The 19,964-nt window shown below is 40.2% G+C and overlaps 1 protein-coding gene and 1 pseudogene across 1 annotated transcript; one reads left to right on the forward strand and one right to left on the reverse strand.

The window, feature by feature from the left end:
* Positions 1-1,585: 1,585 nt before the first annotated feature.
* LOC133907287 (malate dehydrogenase, cytoplasmic-like) lies at positions 1,586-5,907 on the reverse strand. The gene is made up of 7 exons (XM_062349283.1): positions 5,747-5,907; positions 3,676-3,834; positions 3,414-3,589; positions 2,630-2,907; positions 2,391-2,526; positions 2,196-2,307; positions 1,586-1,894 (listed from the first exon to the last, which is right to left on the reverse strand). The coding sequence occupies exons 1-7, from the start codon at positions 5,787-5,789 to the stop codon at positions 1,800-1,802; spliced, it is 999 nt and encodes a 332-aa protein (XP_062205267.1). The 5' UTR covers positions 5,790-5,907; the 3' UTR covers positions 1,586-1,799.
* Positions 5,908-13,052: 7,145 nt separating this feature from the next.
* LOC133906981 (protein CHLOROPLAST J-LIKE DOMAIN 1, chloroplastic-like) lies at positions 13,053-18,374 on the forward strand (annotated as a pseudogene).
* The last annotated feature ends 1,590 nt before the right edge of the window (positions 18,375-19,964 follow it).

The following is a 19,964-nucleotide window of genomic DNA, read 5'->3' on the forward strand; positions in this document are numbered from 1 at the left end:
ATGTCTCTTGTAAATACTCTCTGTTCCCTCTCTTAATTGATTCCAGCGGAGCCTCGTGTTTTGTACATTTGTAGTTCGTTCTTCCTGGTCTTGTCAAGGATCCAGGAACTGTCTGTAATCTCGTTGATGACACAACCGATGACGAAGACTACGAGCCTGTCTTTCCAATTTCTGCAACAAATCTGGATGATATCTTTGCCTATTTTGGCCTGCTTGGAGGTTGGTGAATGGTCGGTCCAGGCTCTGACCATGGCGAGACGACGTCCTGCGTCCATCCGTGCCGTGCACGCGTACGCGTGGAGCTACACAAGTGTGCCGCAACAGCTCAGCCCAGATTCAATGCACCGCCGGGTGGTTTCATACTTCCATTTCAGCGGCACGACCGCGTCTCCATGCATGCTAGCTAGAGCCGTGCACGCACGCGGCAGCGACGGGTGATGCATGGCTGCTACGATCCCTCACGCGCCGGTCGCCGGCCGCTGCGGCGAGGCGGCTACGGTCCCGCTGGACCTGGACGACGACGCGTCGGTGGTTTCGCTCGCCATGGCCCATGTGTGCGGGTAGGTAGCTAGGTGGCACTGTGGCAGCCGAAACGGGACCGCGTACGGCGGCGGCGCGGGCGAGTGAGAGTACGTGCGGACGTGCTGTCCTGCGGAGGACGCCGCGGCGGTGGCCGCAGGGAGGCAAAGACCTGGTAGGGGAGCTCTGCCCGACGACGAGCGAGCTGGATGCCGTAATGCCACGGGACGATGCTTACTGCGGTTGCTAAGAACATGTACAAATGTGTTACTTAGATGATGTGTTTATGAAAAAAAAACCGATTTTTTTTAAAATGCGCTGATATAAGTGATTAAGCGGAGAGCAAGATACTTACTTAAATACTGTTGTTTATATTAGTATTAACATGATAGTTAACCTTAAAACATCTGTAGTTTTTATATAGGTGTTTAACACTTCTTTAAAGAAAACATCTAGCTATAAGCATTGTTCGTACCCTAATTGTTAATCACGATTGCAGCGCTTTGGATATCGGGTCCGTCGTGATCCTCTGACAATGGGCTCATAGTAAGACCACGGAACAGAGGGAATCGTCAGCAGCTAGTTAGAAATTGAGACGCCAAGTCCAAGTTGTCCAGGAATTGATCCTTGCCCTCCCTGATCCAGCAGTCTTTATACAGCAATAGGGGTGTTGGAATTAGGAACACATGTTTGCGGTAACCGGGCAAAGATACTCAGTTGAACAAGGAGAAAACCTCACTTCTCAAAACTAAAACCTCACTTCTCAAAACTAGGTATCTTGCACAAACTTGATCGTTGTTGCAACTAGACAACATCCATATTGCACTTTGCAGCAGATACGCCCACATAGCTTGCAACAGAAAATGAAGTACCCAACCAAGGCCCAAACAGTTTGGGTACCGTGCCAGGAGCCCAGGACTACAGCCAAAGGAACTACTTGAAAATATAACCATCCGATCCAATACAATCCTAACTCTAGCTAGCATGCACAGGAGTCAAGACATTAAAAAGCAGCAAGGCGATTATTATGCTGTTAAAAATACAAAACTATGGTTGCACTTCCATATGATGGTCAAACGGTTCGATTTCAACTTTTCAATAGATGTCCTGCAAATCATCAGGCAAAAAGGAGCTACAAGCCTCATACACGCCGGGAAAAAACCAGCAACACGTTTGCACATGTGCGGCAGTTCTTAGTCGAGAGTTTCTATGGGACCGGGCAGAAGTTTCTTTTATTCAAAACATAAGAGTAGCAGTTGCTCTCTCGAGTATGCCAGAATTTACTCAAGGCATGAGTAGGCAAGCGCCTTCTCCTCCGACAGCTCCTGGGCGGTCGCGTCCATCTTCTTCCTCGAGAACTCATCGATCGGGAGACCTGCCATGATGTGACAACATTAGGCAACTTGGAAAAGTGGAAATTCGGTAATGTTAAACTTTCATAATGTTACGGAGAAAGTTATTATAATTTAAAATAGAAGTACTAGCACTGAATGGCAAGTTTTGGGTAACAATAGCTATGCGTACAGGATTTCAGACAACAAAAGATAGGGAAGAAAATACAATATCCTAATAAGCTATCCATGACAAAGTAACTAAAAGATACAGTAACTACAGATATGCAACAAATTGGTCTGGGTTAAGCCCTCTGTTAAACACTATAACAAAACCAATCATACCTTGAACGATTTTCCATTCACCACCGCTGCTAGTTACTGGGAAGGAGTAGATCAGCCCAGCTGGCACACCGTATGAACCATCTGAGTACACACCCATGGAAACATATGTTCCCTACAATCAAACAATTGAACATGTTGGCAGAGGTATATAGTTAAAACCAAAAGACACGAAAGGTCTAAGGCACTGAAACAGACCTCAGGGGTTCCAAGAACCCAATCACGAATGTGGTCACAAGCAGAGCTGGCAGCAGAGAGAGCACTGGAGAGCTTTCTCGCTTTGATGATTGCAGCACCACGCTGCTGGACAATTTTGATGAATTCCCCATTTAGCCTGTTTAACAGAGGGATACAAGTATAACATTAGCTACTTAGTCCTACCTGCAAGGAAAATAGAAACAAACTGGTATGCTTGTATTGGTAGCAATTCTATATACCATTCATTGTCAGCAACAAGTTCGCGAACAGGTTTCTCCCCACTGGAAGTCTTCACAGTGGCATGGTTAACATCAGGGTACTGAGTGGATGAGTGGTTACCCCAGATAATAACATTCTTCACATCACTAACTTGGACATTAAGTCTCTCAGAAATCTGGCCAAGGGCCCTGTTGTGGTCCAGGCGGGTCAGGCAAGTAATGTTCTTCTCAGGAATAGATGGAGCAAATTCTTTCAAGATAAGAGCATTGGTATTTGCTGGGTTGGCAACAACCAAAACCTGCAAAATACAGACCAAATAATTTAAATCTAAAACTGGAATCTGCAAGAGACAGATTGACATTCACATGGCTTCTCCAGCAACTAAGCAAACGTAACAATTGAAGTTCAGATTCATCTGTGGCGTGTTCACATTTTGTTGAGGCATGTTAACACATACATAGATACGTTAATAGACTTGATGGCCAATAAAGAGTGGAGTGTCCAACCTCATAAATTTGGGTAAGTCCATTTTATCATGGCTGTAGCATTCACTAGAAATGTATCACAACCTAAATGACTAAATTGAGTGTATGCACCACCTAAATAACTAAATTGACCGCATGATGACAATTTATCACAACTTAAGTAACTAGATTGAGTGTATGATGACGATTTATCACCACCTAAATGACTACATTGAGTGCATGATGACGATGCATCACCATCTAAATGATCAGATTGAGTGCATGATGTCAGAGGAGGAAAAATTGGAAGGTGCAGCGTATATGCTGCAGCAATCCATACCTTGCAGCTGGGGGCCGCATGAGCTTCGAGGGCAGATGCTTGAGCTTTGTAGATTGAAACATTTTTCGACATAACATCTTTCCTTTCCATTCCCTCCTTCCTGGGGAATCCACCAACCATAACCGCAACATTCACACCAGTGCAAGCCTCCACAACATCAGTTGTTGCAATAACTCCTATAGTGTAACAACACAAACAATAAGAATGATAATCCCCCTAGAAGAGCATCACTTTCTCAAATGAAATGTTAAAATAATTTTACCCTTCAGAAGAGGAAAAGCAGCATCAACCAACTCCATCTTAACGCCATTAAGAGCTTCAGCTGCTGGCGGAATGTCTAGCATGTGCAGAATAACAGGCTGGTCCGCACCGAGCATAACCCCCCTAGCAATCATGGGAACAAGTGCATATCCAATTTGTCCTACACAACAAAAGTTGAAATCAGCGCATATTGCTTGGTAAAGATTAGCACAATATCAGAGAAAGCTTAATCTCCATTCGCCCCTTCATAAAAATTGTTAAAAGTGCAGGTAACAGTGAGGTAGAAAGTGTTTTGATCTTAAGTATAAACTCTAGGTTCCAAATTAGGCTCCCGAAATGGAAAAACCAAAAGCAAATCACATGTTTTCAGGTTCCCATTCCCAGACTGCAAACCATCGGGCTGCCTATGCTGATTACAAGGTCAGTTTGGTTCAGTCCTAAGCCTTAAAAATGAAAAACTATATCCAACTGGACACAGGAAGTTTTGTGTTCAGTTTCCAGCCAAGTGAGTAACCTTCTCAGATAAGTGGGATGTTTTCACGAAATACTCTGCAAAAATGTGAAATGTTTTAGATCCAAATTAATCCTCAGCATTTTATATTCCAAATTCACCCTCCCTGCATCACAATGGTGCCCCACATTGACTAGACAAAATTTTAAGGGCAATGTGAATCCTGATAAATTTATATGCTACGAAAACCAATTGGTCATACACAAATTCCGGAGTGGTTCCTGTTGGGCACATATAACATATATCCACAAAAATGTGAAATGTTTTAGATCCAAATTAATCCTCAGCGTTTTAGATTCCAAATTCACCCTCCCTGCATCACAATGGTGCCCCACATTGGCTGGACAAATTTTAAGGGCAATGTGAAAATCCTGATAAATTTATATGCTACGAAAACCAATTGGTCATATACTAATTCCGGAGTGGTTCCTGTTGGGCACATATAACATATATCAGCACACAGTACGCATGGCACCAAAAGTGGCCTGCAGTGCTGTGCATGTGCATGCACTGCCACAACATATCATATAATCACATGATTCGCAAGTAACAAACCACACATCCAAAACCTATTCTTGCTCCTTATTCTAATATACTGCTTACCCACTTTATTATCAATATATCTTAAGAGCAACACAGCAACTATTGTATGTTTTTTATATCATGTGACATGGTACCAGAGCTGGTGTGAGGAAAGAAAATTGCTGTTGCAATAAGAACAAGTGAGGGCTCTTGACTTGGTTGAACTAAGAGGAAAAGAAAATATGCATCGGATATCATATCACCTACCCTGATACCATGAAACATGCAAACGATAATTGTCGTATTGCTCGTGATATATTTCATAATAGCTCCATAAAGGACAAGAACAGTGCCATGCATATAGTTCAAATAAAGGTAGCAGGATACCTAAGTGCCATCATATTGAATGTCTGATTATAACTATCTAATCAGCTCAAAAATTACAACATTCAGGTGCAACTTTTAGCATGTTGTCGGTGAAACAAGCTAGCAATGCAATCAGAGTTGATAAAACCATCCACTCGTTCAGTGTAATACTTCACTCGCAAAACCACTTGTTTGGGGTAACCACTCACTCCAAATCCCTAAACCACATCGGATCACGCTACTATGCCAAAATCCCCGCTAGAACCCATAAACAGTTGGACTACGGATCGGCAGCTCTGAGATCAAATTGCCACAAACTAAGCTACTCAACGAGTGCAGCCAGCCAGTCTCAAAAGGCAATTAACCCTATCAGACCAAGTGGCTACCACGAGATCTACCCACTAATCCTAGCAGCCTATCAGATCGGGCTAAAACCGCAGCTATGATCAAATTTTACCCACTCAAGCAACCCAGTGAGCTCTTCCACACGTCAAATCCACTCTCCAACGGCCCAGCCCCATAAACCCCATCAGATCAAGCGACGCAAGACGAGATCTAGCCACCGACGCACACTCAAAACACCACTGGATCGGTCGACGCCGGATCTGAGCCGGCCCGGGCCAGATGGCATCGGGCACCACGCGGATCGGACGAAGGGGGCTCGGTGCCGTACCTGCGGCGCCGGTGACGAGCACGCGCATCGGTTCCTTCGCCATCGGAGCGGGTGGAGGCGGGGAGCTTCGAGAAGGTTCCGGACGCGGGGGTTTGGGGTGGTTTTGGAGGAGGCGGCGACCACGGGGTAGCGAGACTAGGCGGAATGGGTGGCCGCTATTTAACAGGCTCTCCCTGTGACGGTAGCTTGGGAGGGAGCCTGCAGCTACTCGTACTTGCCTCGATGATTAGATTATTCTTTTGTGTCACTGACGATGGGCCAGAAAAAAGGTAGCCCCACAGGGTCAGTGTAAGTGTCTCGTGTGGGGTCGGGTTCGTTGGTGGGCGCAAGCAGCTTGCGAGTAGTGTACGTGACGCAGCTGTGGGCGCTGGCCCACGGGCTTCGGCGATGCGATCCAGGCGAAAGGCATCTTCGGTGTATTTAAAATTTTATCTTTTATAATATTATTATAGTATCTTTTTATATTATTATAATACTTTTTATTTTTTTATCTATAGCAGCTACTTTATTTCCTAACTTCTATTACTTTTCTCTTCTTCTGAATCCACAATCAACTCTTATAAACAGTATTACGGTTGCTACAGTATTAAAAGTAAATTCAACTTTACAATATTTTATGAGTACTGTATTAGTAGAAACTGAACCTGTTGGAAATAGCCTAACGTTACGGCTCAAGGCGGTGGTGGGGCCTGCTGTCAGTTGCACACAGTGCCTACTTGGCAAGCTGGAACTCGATCCGATTCTAAAAAATAAAAAAATCTCTCAAGTTGATTTACAGGACCGAAGCTTGCTGCGACATTATCGTTGTGGAGATGGAGAAGATGCTTTCCGGACACATGCCGACAAAAAATGCACTCTTGGTGCGTTGGTATGCGTTATATCTTCAATATGATTTAGATATGTGCTATCACTTACATAGATATGTATGAGTGTAAATATGGTGTATTTGCATATGAGTGTAAGTGATTGTTTGGTGCGTTCAGTGGTATGCGTTTGTAGAGGTTATGTCTTTAATATGGTTTAGACAGATGTTATCACTTACATATATATATATATGTACATATATACATATACATATATGTATGTACATATATGTACATATATATATGTACATATATGTACATATATACATATATACATATACATACATATATACATATATATATGAGTGTAAGTATGATGTGTTTGATTTATATTTACGAAAAATGTCACAAATGCCACACATTTAGGTCATATTTGTTGGTTGTTTCTGTTTTTAGCTCTCTGATGTCAAAAGTTGCTGAAAAGTGATTTTTGGAGAAGGAAGTTTGTTTCTGGAGGAAATAAACTAGAAGTTGAGAAACTAGCTGAGAGTGGTTTTTTTAAAAGTTATGCGCTGAAAAGTTAAAAAATTATTATAAAAATCAATAACTAAAATCAAAATATAGCTTTTAAAAACACAGCTTTTAAAAAAAATAAACAAATAGGCCTTTAGACACCATATTAGCAGTGGTGACAACAATGACGTCTGTGATTGGCCGTATGCATGTGTTAAGCAAAGTATAATTTTCGTGTGATATACTACCTTTGTATGGCACTGACACTGACGCTGTGGGCCCACATTTGTATGGCCCACTGTCTAATACTGCGCAGACACATGTTTTTGTATCAGATCCAATTAACCATTTGTTTGAAATAGATACCTTGTTCAAAATTACGCAAAGTTAGAATTTTAAATCTTTGATCATAAAAGAAATTGAAAAAAGATGCCAGCCATATCACACGAAAATGATATTCTCTACGGTCATAAATACTTGGCATTTTGACTAATATCCGGTCAAACTTTTAAAACTTTGATTATTGATAGTTTCTAAAATATTTAGTTTGAAAATATAAAAATCACACGTGTAGATTTATCTTGAAAAATAATTTCATAATATTATATTTTTATTAGATATTATAACTATATTTTAATAAAAAATTATAATCAAAATTACACATCAAAACCATAAAAACTAGAAAATAACAAGTATTTATAACCAGATGAAATAACGTACTTGATAAAGCATATCCGTAGTGTGGGTTCCTAAGGTGACAAGAAAGGTCTACCTCTGCCTTCACCTCTACTCAAAATAATAATATCATAATTTTAAACATGAATTCCAAGAGATTATTGTTGGAAGATAATGTTCTCGTTAGTCTTTGGACGATCGATTTCTATCTAACTTGTAAACCTTAATCATTATTGGTGAAGTCAGATCTAATGAGAGCTTCGGCAAAGTACCTAGACTACAAAGTCTCCAATATGTATATTGTAACTGCTTGTATTATTAGTATAGATAGTTGCAGTTTGTAACTGTCTGTGCTGTAGCATCTTACTTTGTTGGAACTGTTTATTATTATTATTTCAAATAGTTCTAGTTTAGAGTTATCTATAGTACCATTTGTACAGACAGTTTCGTAGATACGTCTGTACAAATACGTCCCACTAAATAGATTATGTAGTGGTGGTATTCAATCCTAAGCTTGCTAGATATCAAGACATCGTACGACGTTAATATAAATAACAACAGATAATTCCTAGGGTTATATGTATTCTAGACGATGATATTTTAGGCATGATAATTGTTTGATAGGATTAACTACTACAAGCAGTTTGAAAAAACGTAATACATAGTACATGCAATAATAAATCCAGTTTTAGTTGATCATGTAGATTATTTAAAATCATAGGTTCAATATGATCAAGAAGACAGAGCTTGCTTTCTCTGAAGCTCTCCTGTAAGCCTTGATTATAATCAGGATCCTTCAGGTTCCTCACGCTTTCAGCACAGCACACATAAAACTCCGTTAGTTCTACAAACGTGACTACGATCAACAACGAACTATACTAGAGAAGAAACAATAACATCAAATGGAAAGCCAAATAAGGACTAATAGATATCACACTATGATAGATAGGTAGATTTCGAATTTAGATGAATTTCGGCGAAAGAATCGTCAAAATCGAAGTTAGACTAGAGAAGTTATAACTCTCGAAAGGTTTAATATAAAATTAAATTAAGAAAATATGAAATAGCATTGTTCATAGGTGAGGCCTATAGGTGGGACCCACTAAACAGTAACTGGGCCCACTGAACAGTATCTGGTGGGACCCACATGCATAGTACCTGGTTAGGCCAAATAGGCTCAAATTGGGCCAGGCCTGAGCTTGGGCTGCATCGTGTTGGGCTACACAATATTCGGTCCACTCAGGTCGGGTCAGTTGGTTTACGGTTGCGTGAGCTGGGTCGGCCCACTGGCAACACACCTTCCTTATGATTTGATGAACCAATGAAGTCCAATAGTAAAACGCATGCCAAGCAATGAAAAATATATTATAATTTTCTTTTGAATTTGCAATTTGTAAACAGGGAGCATACTATTTTTACCTCCACTTTGCTACAGACTCCCGAAAACACCAAAATAGTTGGATTACGTCAATAAAAGGTTTTAGGATTTTGATTTTCCATCTCACCAAAATTGCAGCAATAAGAGTTAGTAGCAGTTCGTACTCAACTTTCATGCACGAGTTGAAATTAAATTCATAAGTTTTGGTACGGAATAGATGACACATAGGGATCAAAGAACAAATCATGTATATAGCTTTTTATGAGGGAATATTCAGTTGCATATGAAACTCTTTCAACTTCCATTTTCTCAGCAAATGCAACATAAGAATGATTTCAGCATAGATTAGTATCATAAGGTAGCAGAGAAAAGGACTTTCTTCCCCCGTGTGCACATACCACTTTCTGCAAATACAAGGTCTCCAAAGATTAGAGAATTCAAATGATTTATCTACAAATACGATAAATTCTCTAATCACATTTTATCTACTTGCAGCAGCTATTTTCCAAAACAATGGTTATTCATAAAAGGACAAGCATCATTTTCAGTACATATGCAGCATAGCAACATGTAGTCAGGACCATCCTTTCATATCCTTAAGCATGGAATCCACTAATTATTAATTCTAAATTATTATGATGTTTGGGTAGCCTAATGAGGGAAAATTTTGAAATAAAAAGATATATGGTGCACAATATAAAACAAGTTCCATAACCAAAGGGTGTAATAACCTTGTAACATTGAAAAACACGACAATTGGATTAAAGGCACACGTAGCAAAGAGCCATCTATCAGTTATAGATATAATTTCTATAAGCCTTCTACAATTATCCAATTATTGGATGACTTGATAATCAGTTGACATGGTAAATAATTATCAATCTTAAGATAAACAAATTGAAGCAGTACACTAGAAGCATGTTCAACTGAAATTTGATTGGCCTAATCAAAGGTTTATAATATAATTGGGAAAAAATAAAAACGTTTATTATCTACTAATCCACATAGCTGGCAGCCTTTGTTATCACTCATCCATGCATAATGCATATTTCAACTGACTCTAAACACCAAAGAGGTAGATGGCTCCTTTAGAATGTATCTACATCATTAGTGATAATGCATATGACAATTGCATACCGATGTTGTACCAGCTAGATAGATGAGAAATTTCAAGCAATCGGAATGGAAAGGCTGGATGTGAGCCCTGAAAATTGGAGGAAGAGCTTTAGTGTATGAATTTTCAGTTGGCAATGATAAAAAATGAGAATAGTAGGTATTCCAAATACTAATACACAAGCTAATAGTAATACTAAGCACTTGCTAGAAATGTCCAAGGCACAACTACATATGGTTAAGCAGAGAAACTAGGCATGGAAACCAATTAATATAACTATGTAGAAACCCTAACAGGGGCATTTGATGAACCCCACTGAACTTTGTTTAGCGATACAAATACATGAGTCAAGTGTCGGCTCTCGTTACATGTCAGTGAATCTATCTTGATGAGCAATCTTGCCAAGAATAAAAGGAGATATCGGTCTTCGTATAGGCAACCCAAAGTTATCACAAAGTAAGAGTAAACAATTATGAAGGTTTAACAAGCACAAGGACATACATTTTCACTAAGTTAGCTAAGAAGGAAAGCAGATTTATTTATCAAATTCTCTCCTACCAATGAAGCATGTACTGACTATCAATGAAGCAGAGATCCAATATAAAATGCTAACATCGCACCCACAATGAAAACAATCATCGATAGCACAAACCACATTCTGAGGTGCTTCCCCACATCCGTGAATATATCTCACCTTAGGTGCTGCCGGAGTGCCTTCCCACGTAGTAGCAAGGCAGTTGCCTCCCCCACCTAAGTGTCCCAATGACTAGAGCCCCTTCCTCGTAGCATGGTGGCCGCCTAGCCATTGGTTGAGGGCCTTGGCGAGCGCAAGGTCCAAGCCAGCAAGGTAAGCTAGTTGGGCAGCACGTGGGGTGCCATGGAGGCGGTGGAAAGGTTTGGCCGGGCATCACTGGAACCGCCATGAGGTTCAGCGAGCCCAGCAGTGGAGGGGTTTACTGGGGGTGGATGCGATCGTGAACTTGCCTGACTCAAGGTCCGAGATGGGGTGTTGACGGCGGGGATGACGTATAGTGTAGCGGTGTGTACGCACGATTAGGGGAGTCTGTGTATTGGTGGCGTCTACGCATGACTGGGGGGCATGGGAGATCACATATCGGCGGCGTTTGTGCGCGGTCGGGGTCACGGCTGGGCGGTTCGAGCAAGGATGAGTGGGGAGGCCCACCTATCGGCACGATAGGGATCGAAAGAGGAGCGGGTTTGGCGTGCGTGTGGACGGGGGAGTGGAACAAGGGACGAGAGCGGAATGGATGCGTGAAGATACGATGCATTAGTGATTTTTTTAAGTAGTAGAGAAGGTATTAGGAAAAAAGATAGAGGGGAAAAATATTAACGGGTCTAGTTAAAAAATCGATGGGTCTATTGTACACGTAATGCAAAAGGCGAGATCGAATGGCTGAGCTCGTGTTGCTAGGCAGGAGAGCTAGAGAGGCAAACCCAGCTCACTAGAGTAAGGCATCGTATGCCACAATTTTAGCTGCAAATCTTGTGTTAGCAAGGATTCTTTGTGCTAAACAAAGTAGTTTATGGTCTGTTTATTTGGATTGAGACTTATTCAAAAGCTACTTTTCTATCTCTTAACTCTGGAGAGATTGTTTTTTTTCTTCCAAAAGTTGCTTCTGTAAAAGGCATAACCGCTTGACAACTCTACTTTTGGATAGCATGGTTGATGGATTTGAGCTGAATGAAGTTTGCAATGTCTGTAATGTCTATAGTTGTTTGGAGCGAATGTATTTATTTATGTAAAGTATTTTTAACGACTAATGTTAATATTTGGAGGAAAACGACATGTAAGCCAGCATGTTGTGTTTAGGAACTCATGGTTCATGACAAAAAAGAGCCTACAAATTTCAAATGTGCAGCGAAACCCACTGAAAATTACCATATATAGGCTCCATATAGAATTATATAATAATCAAATAGTATTGTGAAAAACCGTAAAACAATTGAAAGAGGACAAGCAAATGTGTTCGGAACATGCACATTTAGTTCACTTTTTTTCTGTCCTAGCTACAAATATACAATTACACATAACAATAAACAGTATGCATATCTACAATGCAGAGTGTGCTCGGCGGCCTGTGTGAGGTAGCTTGGCGGGTGTTTGGCAAAGGAGCGAAGGGTGTCATAGAATCATAATACGCTATCGAAGCTCAAGAAAGTTTCCTAACATGGGGGAACAACGGCATGGCCACCAGAGTCGTTGACTGACTGCAGTGGCAGGGCATAACTCTAATCACTTGTAGGGTGGGTCAGAGTGCTTGGGACAAGTCGATGGGAAGGGAAGCGGTCGATTGGCGTGGTGGGTGGAGGAATTCAAGGGGAAAACTAGTACATAACGGATGACAATTACGGGTAATAAACACCAGTTTTAGCACGATCCTATTTCCATCTTGTTCGGCTATGTTTGCTTCTCACCTCCTATGCAACAGTGGTTTTTTTGGCTTTCAACTTAAGAGAAGCTAGTTTGAAAAGCATGGTGTTTGTGTGGACTTCTAGCTTCTAAGGTGTAGAAGATTGGACAGAAGCTCAAATAAACAGATCCTTAATCAAGGATACGGTCGTCCAACCAAGTGAGATACGGTCTAGCAAGAATACCAATCATGCACTTCATAGTTCATGGTCACTTCATTCACACACACAAAAAAGAAGAAATTCATAGTCACTCACAAAGAGTGTTCTAAAAAGAGAAAGGTCATACACATCTGCGGAAATCAGTAAAAAAAAGAAAAGTGAAGCCCGAAAGTCCAACTGCAAAGTCAAGTAAGATTTTAGGCCCATAAACACCAACAAGGCCCAATTTTCCTCGTCCTCTTCGCCAATTTCGCCGCAGATGGAGCGACCTCGCGACCAGACCACCCTTCCATGGCGTCGCCACCACCACCTCTCGTCACCTCCGCTTCCATCGCTAGCCATTCCCCTCCACAACCACCGCCCTCCCCATCCCCAATGGCGGCGATGACGGTCGCGACGGTGGCAGGCGCCGCTTCCGTGCCCTTCCCCTTCCGCCGCGCCCGCCGCAGCCTGATTTCCTCCTCCCACGTCTCTCCGCGCTCGGTCTTCTCGCCTCCTCGCGTCGCGCCCCTCGTCGCTCGCTCTATACGGTAACTGAAGCTCCATTTATCACTGTTCGTGAAATCGTGCTAGTTTCGTGGATTAGGCTGGCGCTTGTTCGGTGATTCCAATGTGACAACGTTCTTATCTTGCCGCACTTTATTAGCTTGTCGGTGGGGTTTTCTTTTACTAGTCAGTCTTAGAAACTGTTAACTTGTGTCGAATTGCTGATTTGTTCCATTGGTAGTTTAGCACTTTGTTAATTTGTGATTCCAATGTACGAGAACTTAAAGGTTGTCAGCGATGCCGGCGAGGCGCCATGGAGGTGTTTTTTCAGCAGCATCCGCGGCAGGGAGCCCGCAGTTAGGTTCTGGGGAGAATGAGAATCGTTACTAGGTAAAATTAGCATATGGCCATGTTGATGTATAGGACATATGCCTTCTTTGGCACCTGGTGATTCGGATGGTTGCCTTTCTTGTTTTAATTGGTGGACTCTGCTGTTAGATTCTGGGCATTAGTCTGCTTGATGGTTTCGACCAGGTGAAGATGGCCTACAAGAAGAGGCGAAACGATGCGGAGAGCAGTTACGATGTGGAGTACCTGATGAAGGTAGTTTTGGGCTGTAGGAGTTTTGGACTAGGTTGTTGTATTGGTAGTGCAGGTTGTGCTAGTGTATTGATGAATCATGATTTGCTTTAATATCAGTTGGAGAGCGCATACAATATGGCAATGATGTAACAGTTGCTGAACCGGAAGAAAGGGGTGGCATATGGGTCAATTCAGGTTAGTTTCTATTGACTTGATCTTGTTATATAGAAATCTATGCCGTTCATCTGCCAAATGTGCATTTCTGTGTTACTTTCCATGTCTGAACATATGATATGTTGTTCATGTTAGTGCTGTACAGCCTCATGCATATATGGAGTTTTTTTTCAATTATATTATTTTATTGGAAAATTGCAAAAATAATAGCTAAATTTAGAAAATTGCAAGAATAGATACCTAGCAGCACGCGGAGTGCCAACTAGGGACCTGTCGGCACTCCACATGCTGACATCCTACATGGCAGTGGGCCCAGAGGCCTGTCGGCACTCCGCGTGCCGACAGGTGCCTATTCTTGTAATTTTGTGAATTTAGCTATTTTTTTCAATTTTCCAATAAAATATATTATTTTGGAAAAAAGTTCGTTATATATGTATTCACTTAAATTTAGATGCGACATGCCCCACTTGTAAAATGAAAGAGGTGCTGTGGGTGCAAATTGCCAGTCCTCTATATGGTAGCCTGGATTAGACAATGAGTTTGTATTTGATTGTCACCAATATATGTCTTAATCTTTATGCAAACATCAGTGGTTTTGATGAGCTGCCTAATCTAAAAAGATATATAACATCATAGCACAGCTAGTCATGCCCTGCTTTTGACCTCAGTGATTATTTTATGATGGTTTTATGTAAAGGACTATAGGTTATCTTGTGTTGAATCTCAACTTGTTTGGCCTGGATGGATGTGCTGGTGCTAAGAATGAGAGTTGTGGAACTACATCAAAACCTTTTGGCTAACCTTGAGATTAGTGTTATGTCCATGTTTATATTTTGACTTTTTCTTTCATTGATTACTCAGGTGTCAAAGGACATCAAATATGCGGATAATCAACCGATAGTTCCTCGGGGACCTAGGTATTTTCAATTTTTTTATTCAATGCAACCGAACTCTTTTTTTTTTTTTATGTTTGTTCAGCATGTTTTGTGTACACTTTGTTTGCAATGATGCATCCACATTCCGCAATATGAATCATAGTAGGTTTGGTCTTTTCTGCATGCAACGCAAACATCCTTAACGTCTCTCAAATAAAACATACTCAATACCTATAAATAAACCTTGTCTTGAATCTTGTAGTACCTCTGTTCAATAATATATGACTCTTGGGACTAAGCATTGTCTCCAGTATGTAAATGTGACAATCGCTTTTCATAATAAAATGTTTGAAAAAATCCCAAAATATCATATTTGAAAGTACTTCTCATAACAAATATGATCGTACTATTTTTCATGTGGCCAATTTAAATATTTCTGTATATATTGGACGCCAAAGTTAATAAGTTTGACCTCTCAAATTCTAAAACTCATATATTTCTGGAGGAATGGAGTACAAAATAGCTGCTGATTGTTCACACTGCTAAATATATTTTTACATAGTTTCATTGCAAACATCATCATATCATCTGGTTTTCCTTTTTGACGGAAAACAGTAAGGTAGCACCCTACTGAGAAAATATCATATTATATAAAAAGGAAAATTAGTACAATGAAAGCAAATATTGAGGATGCAAAGGGAAAACAAAGTCCATGTTAATTAATCTTGGTTAATACTCTTGAATTGTGATGTTTTATAATCTGCTACAGATACTCAAGATCCGCTACAAAGGACCTGAACATAAATATTGCAATATTAGCAACATTTGTAAGAAATTATTGTTTTGCAAAATCTTGAATTCCCCCAATACCCCAGTATTTATACATTTTTACTTTTTAGTTGTTCATAAAGTTTATGAACCTTATTTGCAAATACAATTCAACCCTGTGCTAAATTGCCATATGCACAAGATTTTAACTTGAAAAGAGAGAAATGGAAAGTCATTTAAACATAAGCACTAATTGGATCAACTCAGTATTTATACTTTTTTACTTTTTAGTTCATAAAGTTTATGAACTTTATTTGCAGATACAATTCAATCCTGTGCCAAATTGCCATATGCACAAGATTTTAACTAGAAAAGAGAGAAATGGAAAGTCATTTAAACTTAAGCACTAATTGGATCAACTTAGCACTTTATCAGACACATAATTATTTATGAATTTGTAGCTTGGTAAAGTTGCGGTCTGCAGAACGAACTAGTCAATTAGTATGGGTGCTTATCTTGTTGCACATATTGATGATCATGTATACAACTAATATGGAAATGGGTTGTAGTTATGCCTAATTAAGTTCGTTTGTGTCTTTTCTTGCAGATCATGTATATATCTACCATGGGCCATGCAGACTGGGAACCCTTACAATTCCTTTGTTTTGCTTATTTTTACAGAATACTGGAGAAGCTGAAGATTACTGAGCCAACTATCACTCCCATATATAATGTGAGCCCATATGTAGGCACAAGGCAGTTACCTAATATTATATTTTTATAGACTACTTTACTTATTCAATTATGAAATGTTGGCTTGAAAGGAAGTGTTCTATTGGTTTAGATTTTTTTAGTTTTTAGCTCATGGCAGTTCAGATATGATACAAACAAAAGTACATTGCGGAAACTGGGTGATAGGTGGATCTTTTTTTTGCTCTCCTTTTGATGATAGGGCTGGGAAATACATAGTTGATCTGAATTTATTTCTCTCCTTTTTTCCCCTTGTGTTCACAAAGGCATGTCTCTTGTATAAGAGTTTTCAGGTTACAATTTCAATAGCTTTCTAGCCTTGCAGTTCAGCTTGATGGAAGAAGCGATACTAATCTTTAGATAGATGAGGTCCCTTTGATTGAGGATAATTATTACATGATTAGTTGAGTACATCTTTGAGTTTCTATGATTTCTTCTAGTAGGGAAGAATGCCAGCCAGCCTGCACTTCTAATTAGAATAGACTATCATGCACTCCTGCACCTAGTTAAAGCTTATGATGCTTTAGACATTCTGAACAAGGAGATGCTGTTGCTGTCCACATATTGATCATTTATGCTTCTAACTTTATATCACCTGGGACTTATTATTTACACAGTGATTAAACATCATATCCATTTATGATATTTGTGGCAGGAGTATGGTGAGGTCGAAGGTCGGGGTATACATATTGCAAAGCAAGTTTTCCGTAGTTTGGGTTTGGTGCTTGGATCAATACTTGCTGCATCTGTGGTCTGTGAACTATTCAAATGCTGTTCTATCCAAATGCTTTGTGTTAAGTATCTATTGAGTTGCTTTTCTAGCTCTGTTAAACAGTATCCTTGTGTGCTAATAATGTCAGGGCTACACAGGACTTGCCAATTTATCTCAGTTTCTTGGGCATTATATTCCGTCTGTTGTTTATAATTTCCAGGTATAGCATAACAGATCTTTGCTGCTGCGTCATCTGCTTTTATGATGAACTAGGAGTGCCAAACTTTATTTATTTATTGCCCTTTCAAGATCATACCTTACATACCATATGATGATACAACCTAGTATATTTGTTTAATTGCCACGTTGTTAATTCCCAATAGGATAATTATTGGTAGTTTAAAATGAACTAGAAACTGGCAACTTTCAATATTTTTACTGACACAGAAAGGTCACTGGAATAACTGGGTGCTCCTTTTCCAGTGGAAAACAAGTCATGCATCATTGCAATTGAATCCCCTGCTGTTTTCAATTGCCATATGGTGTTTTCAGGAATAGTAACACTGATCGCTGGTATCTCATTCCAGGAGTTGATTGTGACTACGGCTTCATCTTTTCTGCTTTGCATCTTAGCTTCGTACTACCGATAGCAATTCGTGCTGGACTGCCCCCCTGGCTTTGCAGTCTTGGACTCTTGGTGCATTGCTAACCAACCATCGTTGGAAAAGGACACGCTTGATGCCTGACACCTGCCTATCTACCCCAGATCTGGAAAATTTGCACAACAGCAGATCAAATGTTGCTATCCAATGATTGGGAACTGAATCATGGGTTCATGCTACGAGAGACAGAAAGCTACTAATAGAGCAATTTAGTGTGCAGGTCCTAACACTGTTAAGACAACACCTTTAGTGACATCCAGCCAAGATTTGCCCATGTTTGTCGTCGAGATTCTTTTGAGGTCTTCTGTCAAAAGAAAAGAAAAAGCAAGAAGGTTCACGAGTTATGAATTTGTTGTCCTATTACATAACCCAAAAGTTTCTTTGTATTCATGATTTATGAATTACTATCTCTGTTAAAAAATGTAAGATGTATTTTGTTTAAAAAAGTCAAACTTTATAAGTTTTGATAGATAATTAGTCAAATTATATGTATATTAGTATATAAACTTTATTTCAATAAATTTATATTTTAAAGTATTTGTATTATGATGTTGATTTATAGCAATCTATAACATATTATAAGAGAAATTAACAGTCAAAGTTTTCTTTTGATAACTTTTTGAAACAAAATACGTCATATATTATTAAACGGAGGGATTAATGAATTACGATGAGAGGTTCTTGTGCAACCTGTCCTGTGACAATTGATCGGTTATGGTGACCTTTCTGTTTGCAATTTTTGTGAGTAATCATTTTTTTTGTTCGAGGAATCATCTGTTTTACAAATTTGTGGTAACAGTTTCATTACCTTATAATGCTACAAGTCTTTCAAACTGGAACGGTGAACATTCTCCTACTACTCTTTCAAAGTTAACAAAACACAAACAGAGGAAATTTTGCCACAAGTCACGAGCGCTCCCAGGCCAGTTGCAATGCTGGATGTGGGCATCCAGCAACATGCTCTCCAAGTGTTCTGTTCGAGGGCCATTTGCGAACCCCAGAACAAGATTCGTTTGTTTGCTTCGGGCTCTCAGCATCGGAGTTGCACTAAACAACGCCTGGCCGATACCTGCGTTCGAGCCGGGACCGAGGCTCTTGCGCTAGAACCGAGCAAATTCCACGGCACTTTTCCGGCTCGTCGTATGCGCTTGAAGCCACCGTGGTGAAGGAATCCTTGCCCCCTTCGGACGAACGCTGGACTGGACGCATGAAAGCAGAAGCACATGGAGGCTAAAAAAAGGTGAACTTTGTACTGGTGAAGGTACAGTTTTTTCAAAAAAAATTGCTACTTTTGCGCCGCTGTTGCGTAGTTGTTGAAATGGTCCGTGGTGTAATATGGTTAGTGGTGAGAAGAAAGCCTTATATTTACTTTTTATTTATCTTATTATAGTGATTTTTTTTCTGTGCTAGATGATATTCTCGTCGATAACAAGATGTTTATGAAAACTTTATCAATTTTCAAATTTTACATCTCCCGTGGTCTTCCCGTGGTCTTCTTGTGTGAATGAGTGTGTAATAGTGAGAGTGTGCATATGTGTCTTAAAAAAATCTAAGTAGTGTGCATATATTTGCAGGAATAAGCCGGATGAACACGTGGCGGAGCATGTATGTGTACGGTGGTCTCGAAGAGGTAAAAGAACATTATAGTGGCAGCGTTTGTACCGGAATAGAAGTTGTAGAGTCCTGTTTTGCGGCATCGTAGATTGGGAGCAAATGTTTGTAAATTGCCCGGTGTCAGAATCTATGCAAAATCTGCTGTTCTATTCGTGGTCAGGTTGTTCCAACTTCCAACATATACTCCACCAGATTAAAGAAAGGGGAGACTGGCAGCTAACAGGCACATACATTCCCTGCAGAAATGGAGTTCTACACTTTGGCCGAAAAGCTTTCACCGTTTACGCCCGTTGGACTGCGAGAATTTCGTAGGACTTCCACGGAATCAGTATTGATTTCTAACAAATTCTTATGTTCCAAACAAGGCCTTGCTTGGTAAAGAAAAAACACTGAAGTATGTTGGCACACCGCGCATATATATACTGTGGACGAACATTCGCCAAATTGAGAAAACGATATTTTCCTTTCTTTGTTGAGAGAGAGAGAGAGTGAGTGTGTGTTGGGGTTGCATATATGAAAC

Source organism: Phragmites australis, chromosome 24 (genome assembly GCF_958298935.1).
Source record: "Phragmites australis chromosome 24, lpPhrAust1.1, whole genome shotgun sequence".
NCBI lineage: Eukaryota > Viridiplantae > Streptophyta > Magnoliopsida > Poales > Poaceae > Phragmites > Phragmites australis.

What these genes read in the sequence shown, in the direction of transcription:
- LOC133907287 (XM_062349283.1), bottom strand. Translation starts at nt 5,789, where the DNA reads ATGGCGAAGGAACCGATGCGCGTGCTCGTCACCGGCGCCGCAG. An exon ending in GCTCGTCACCGGCGCCGCAG is followed by an intron (nt 3,835 to 5,746) that starts GTACGGCACCGA and finishes TTTGTTGTGTAG; the next exon opens with GACAAATTGGATATGCACTT. An exon ending in TGCTTTTCCTCTTCTGAAGG is followed by an intron (nt 3,590 to 3,675) that starts GTAAAATTATTT and finishes GTTACACTATAG; the next exon opens with GAGTTATTGCAACAACTGAT.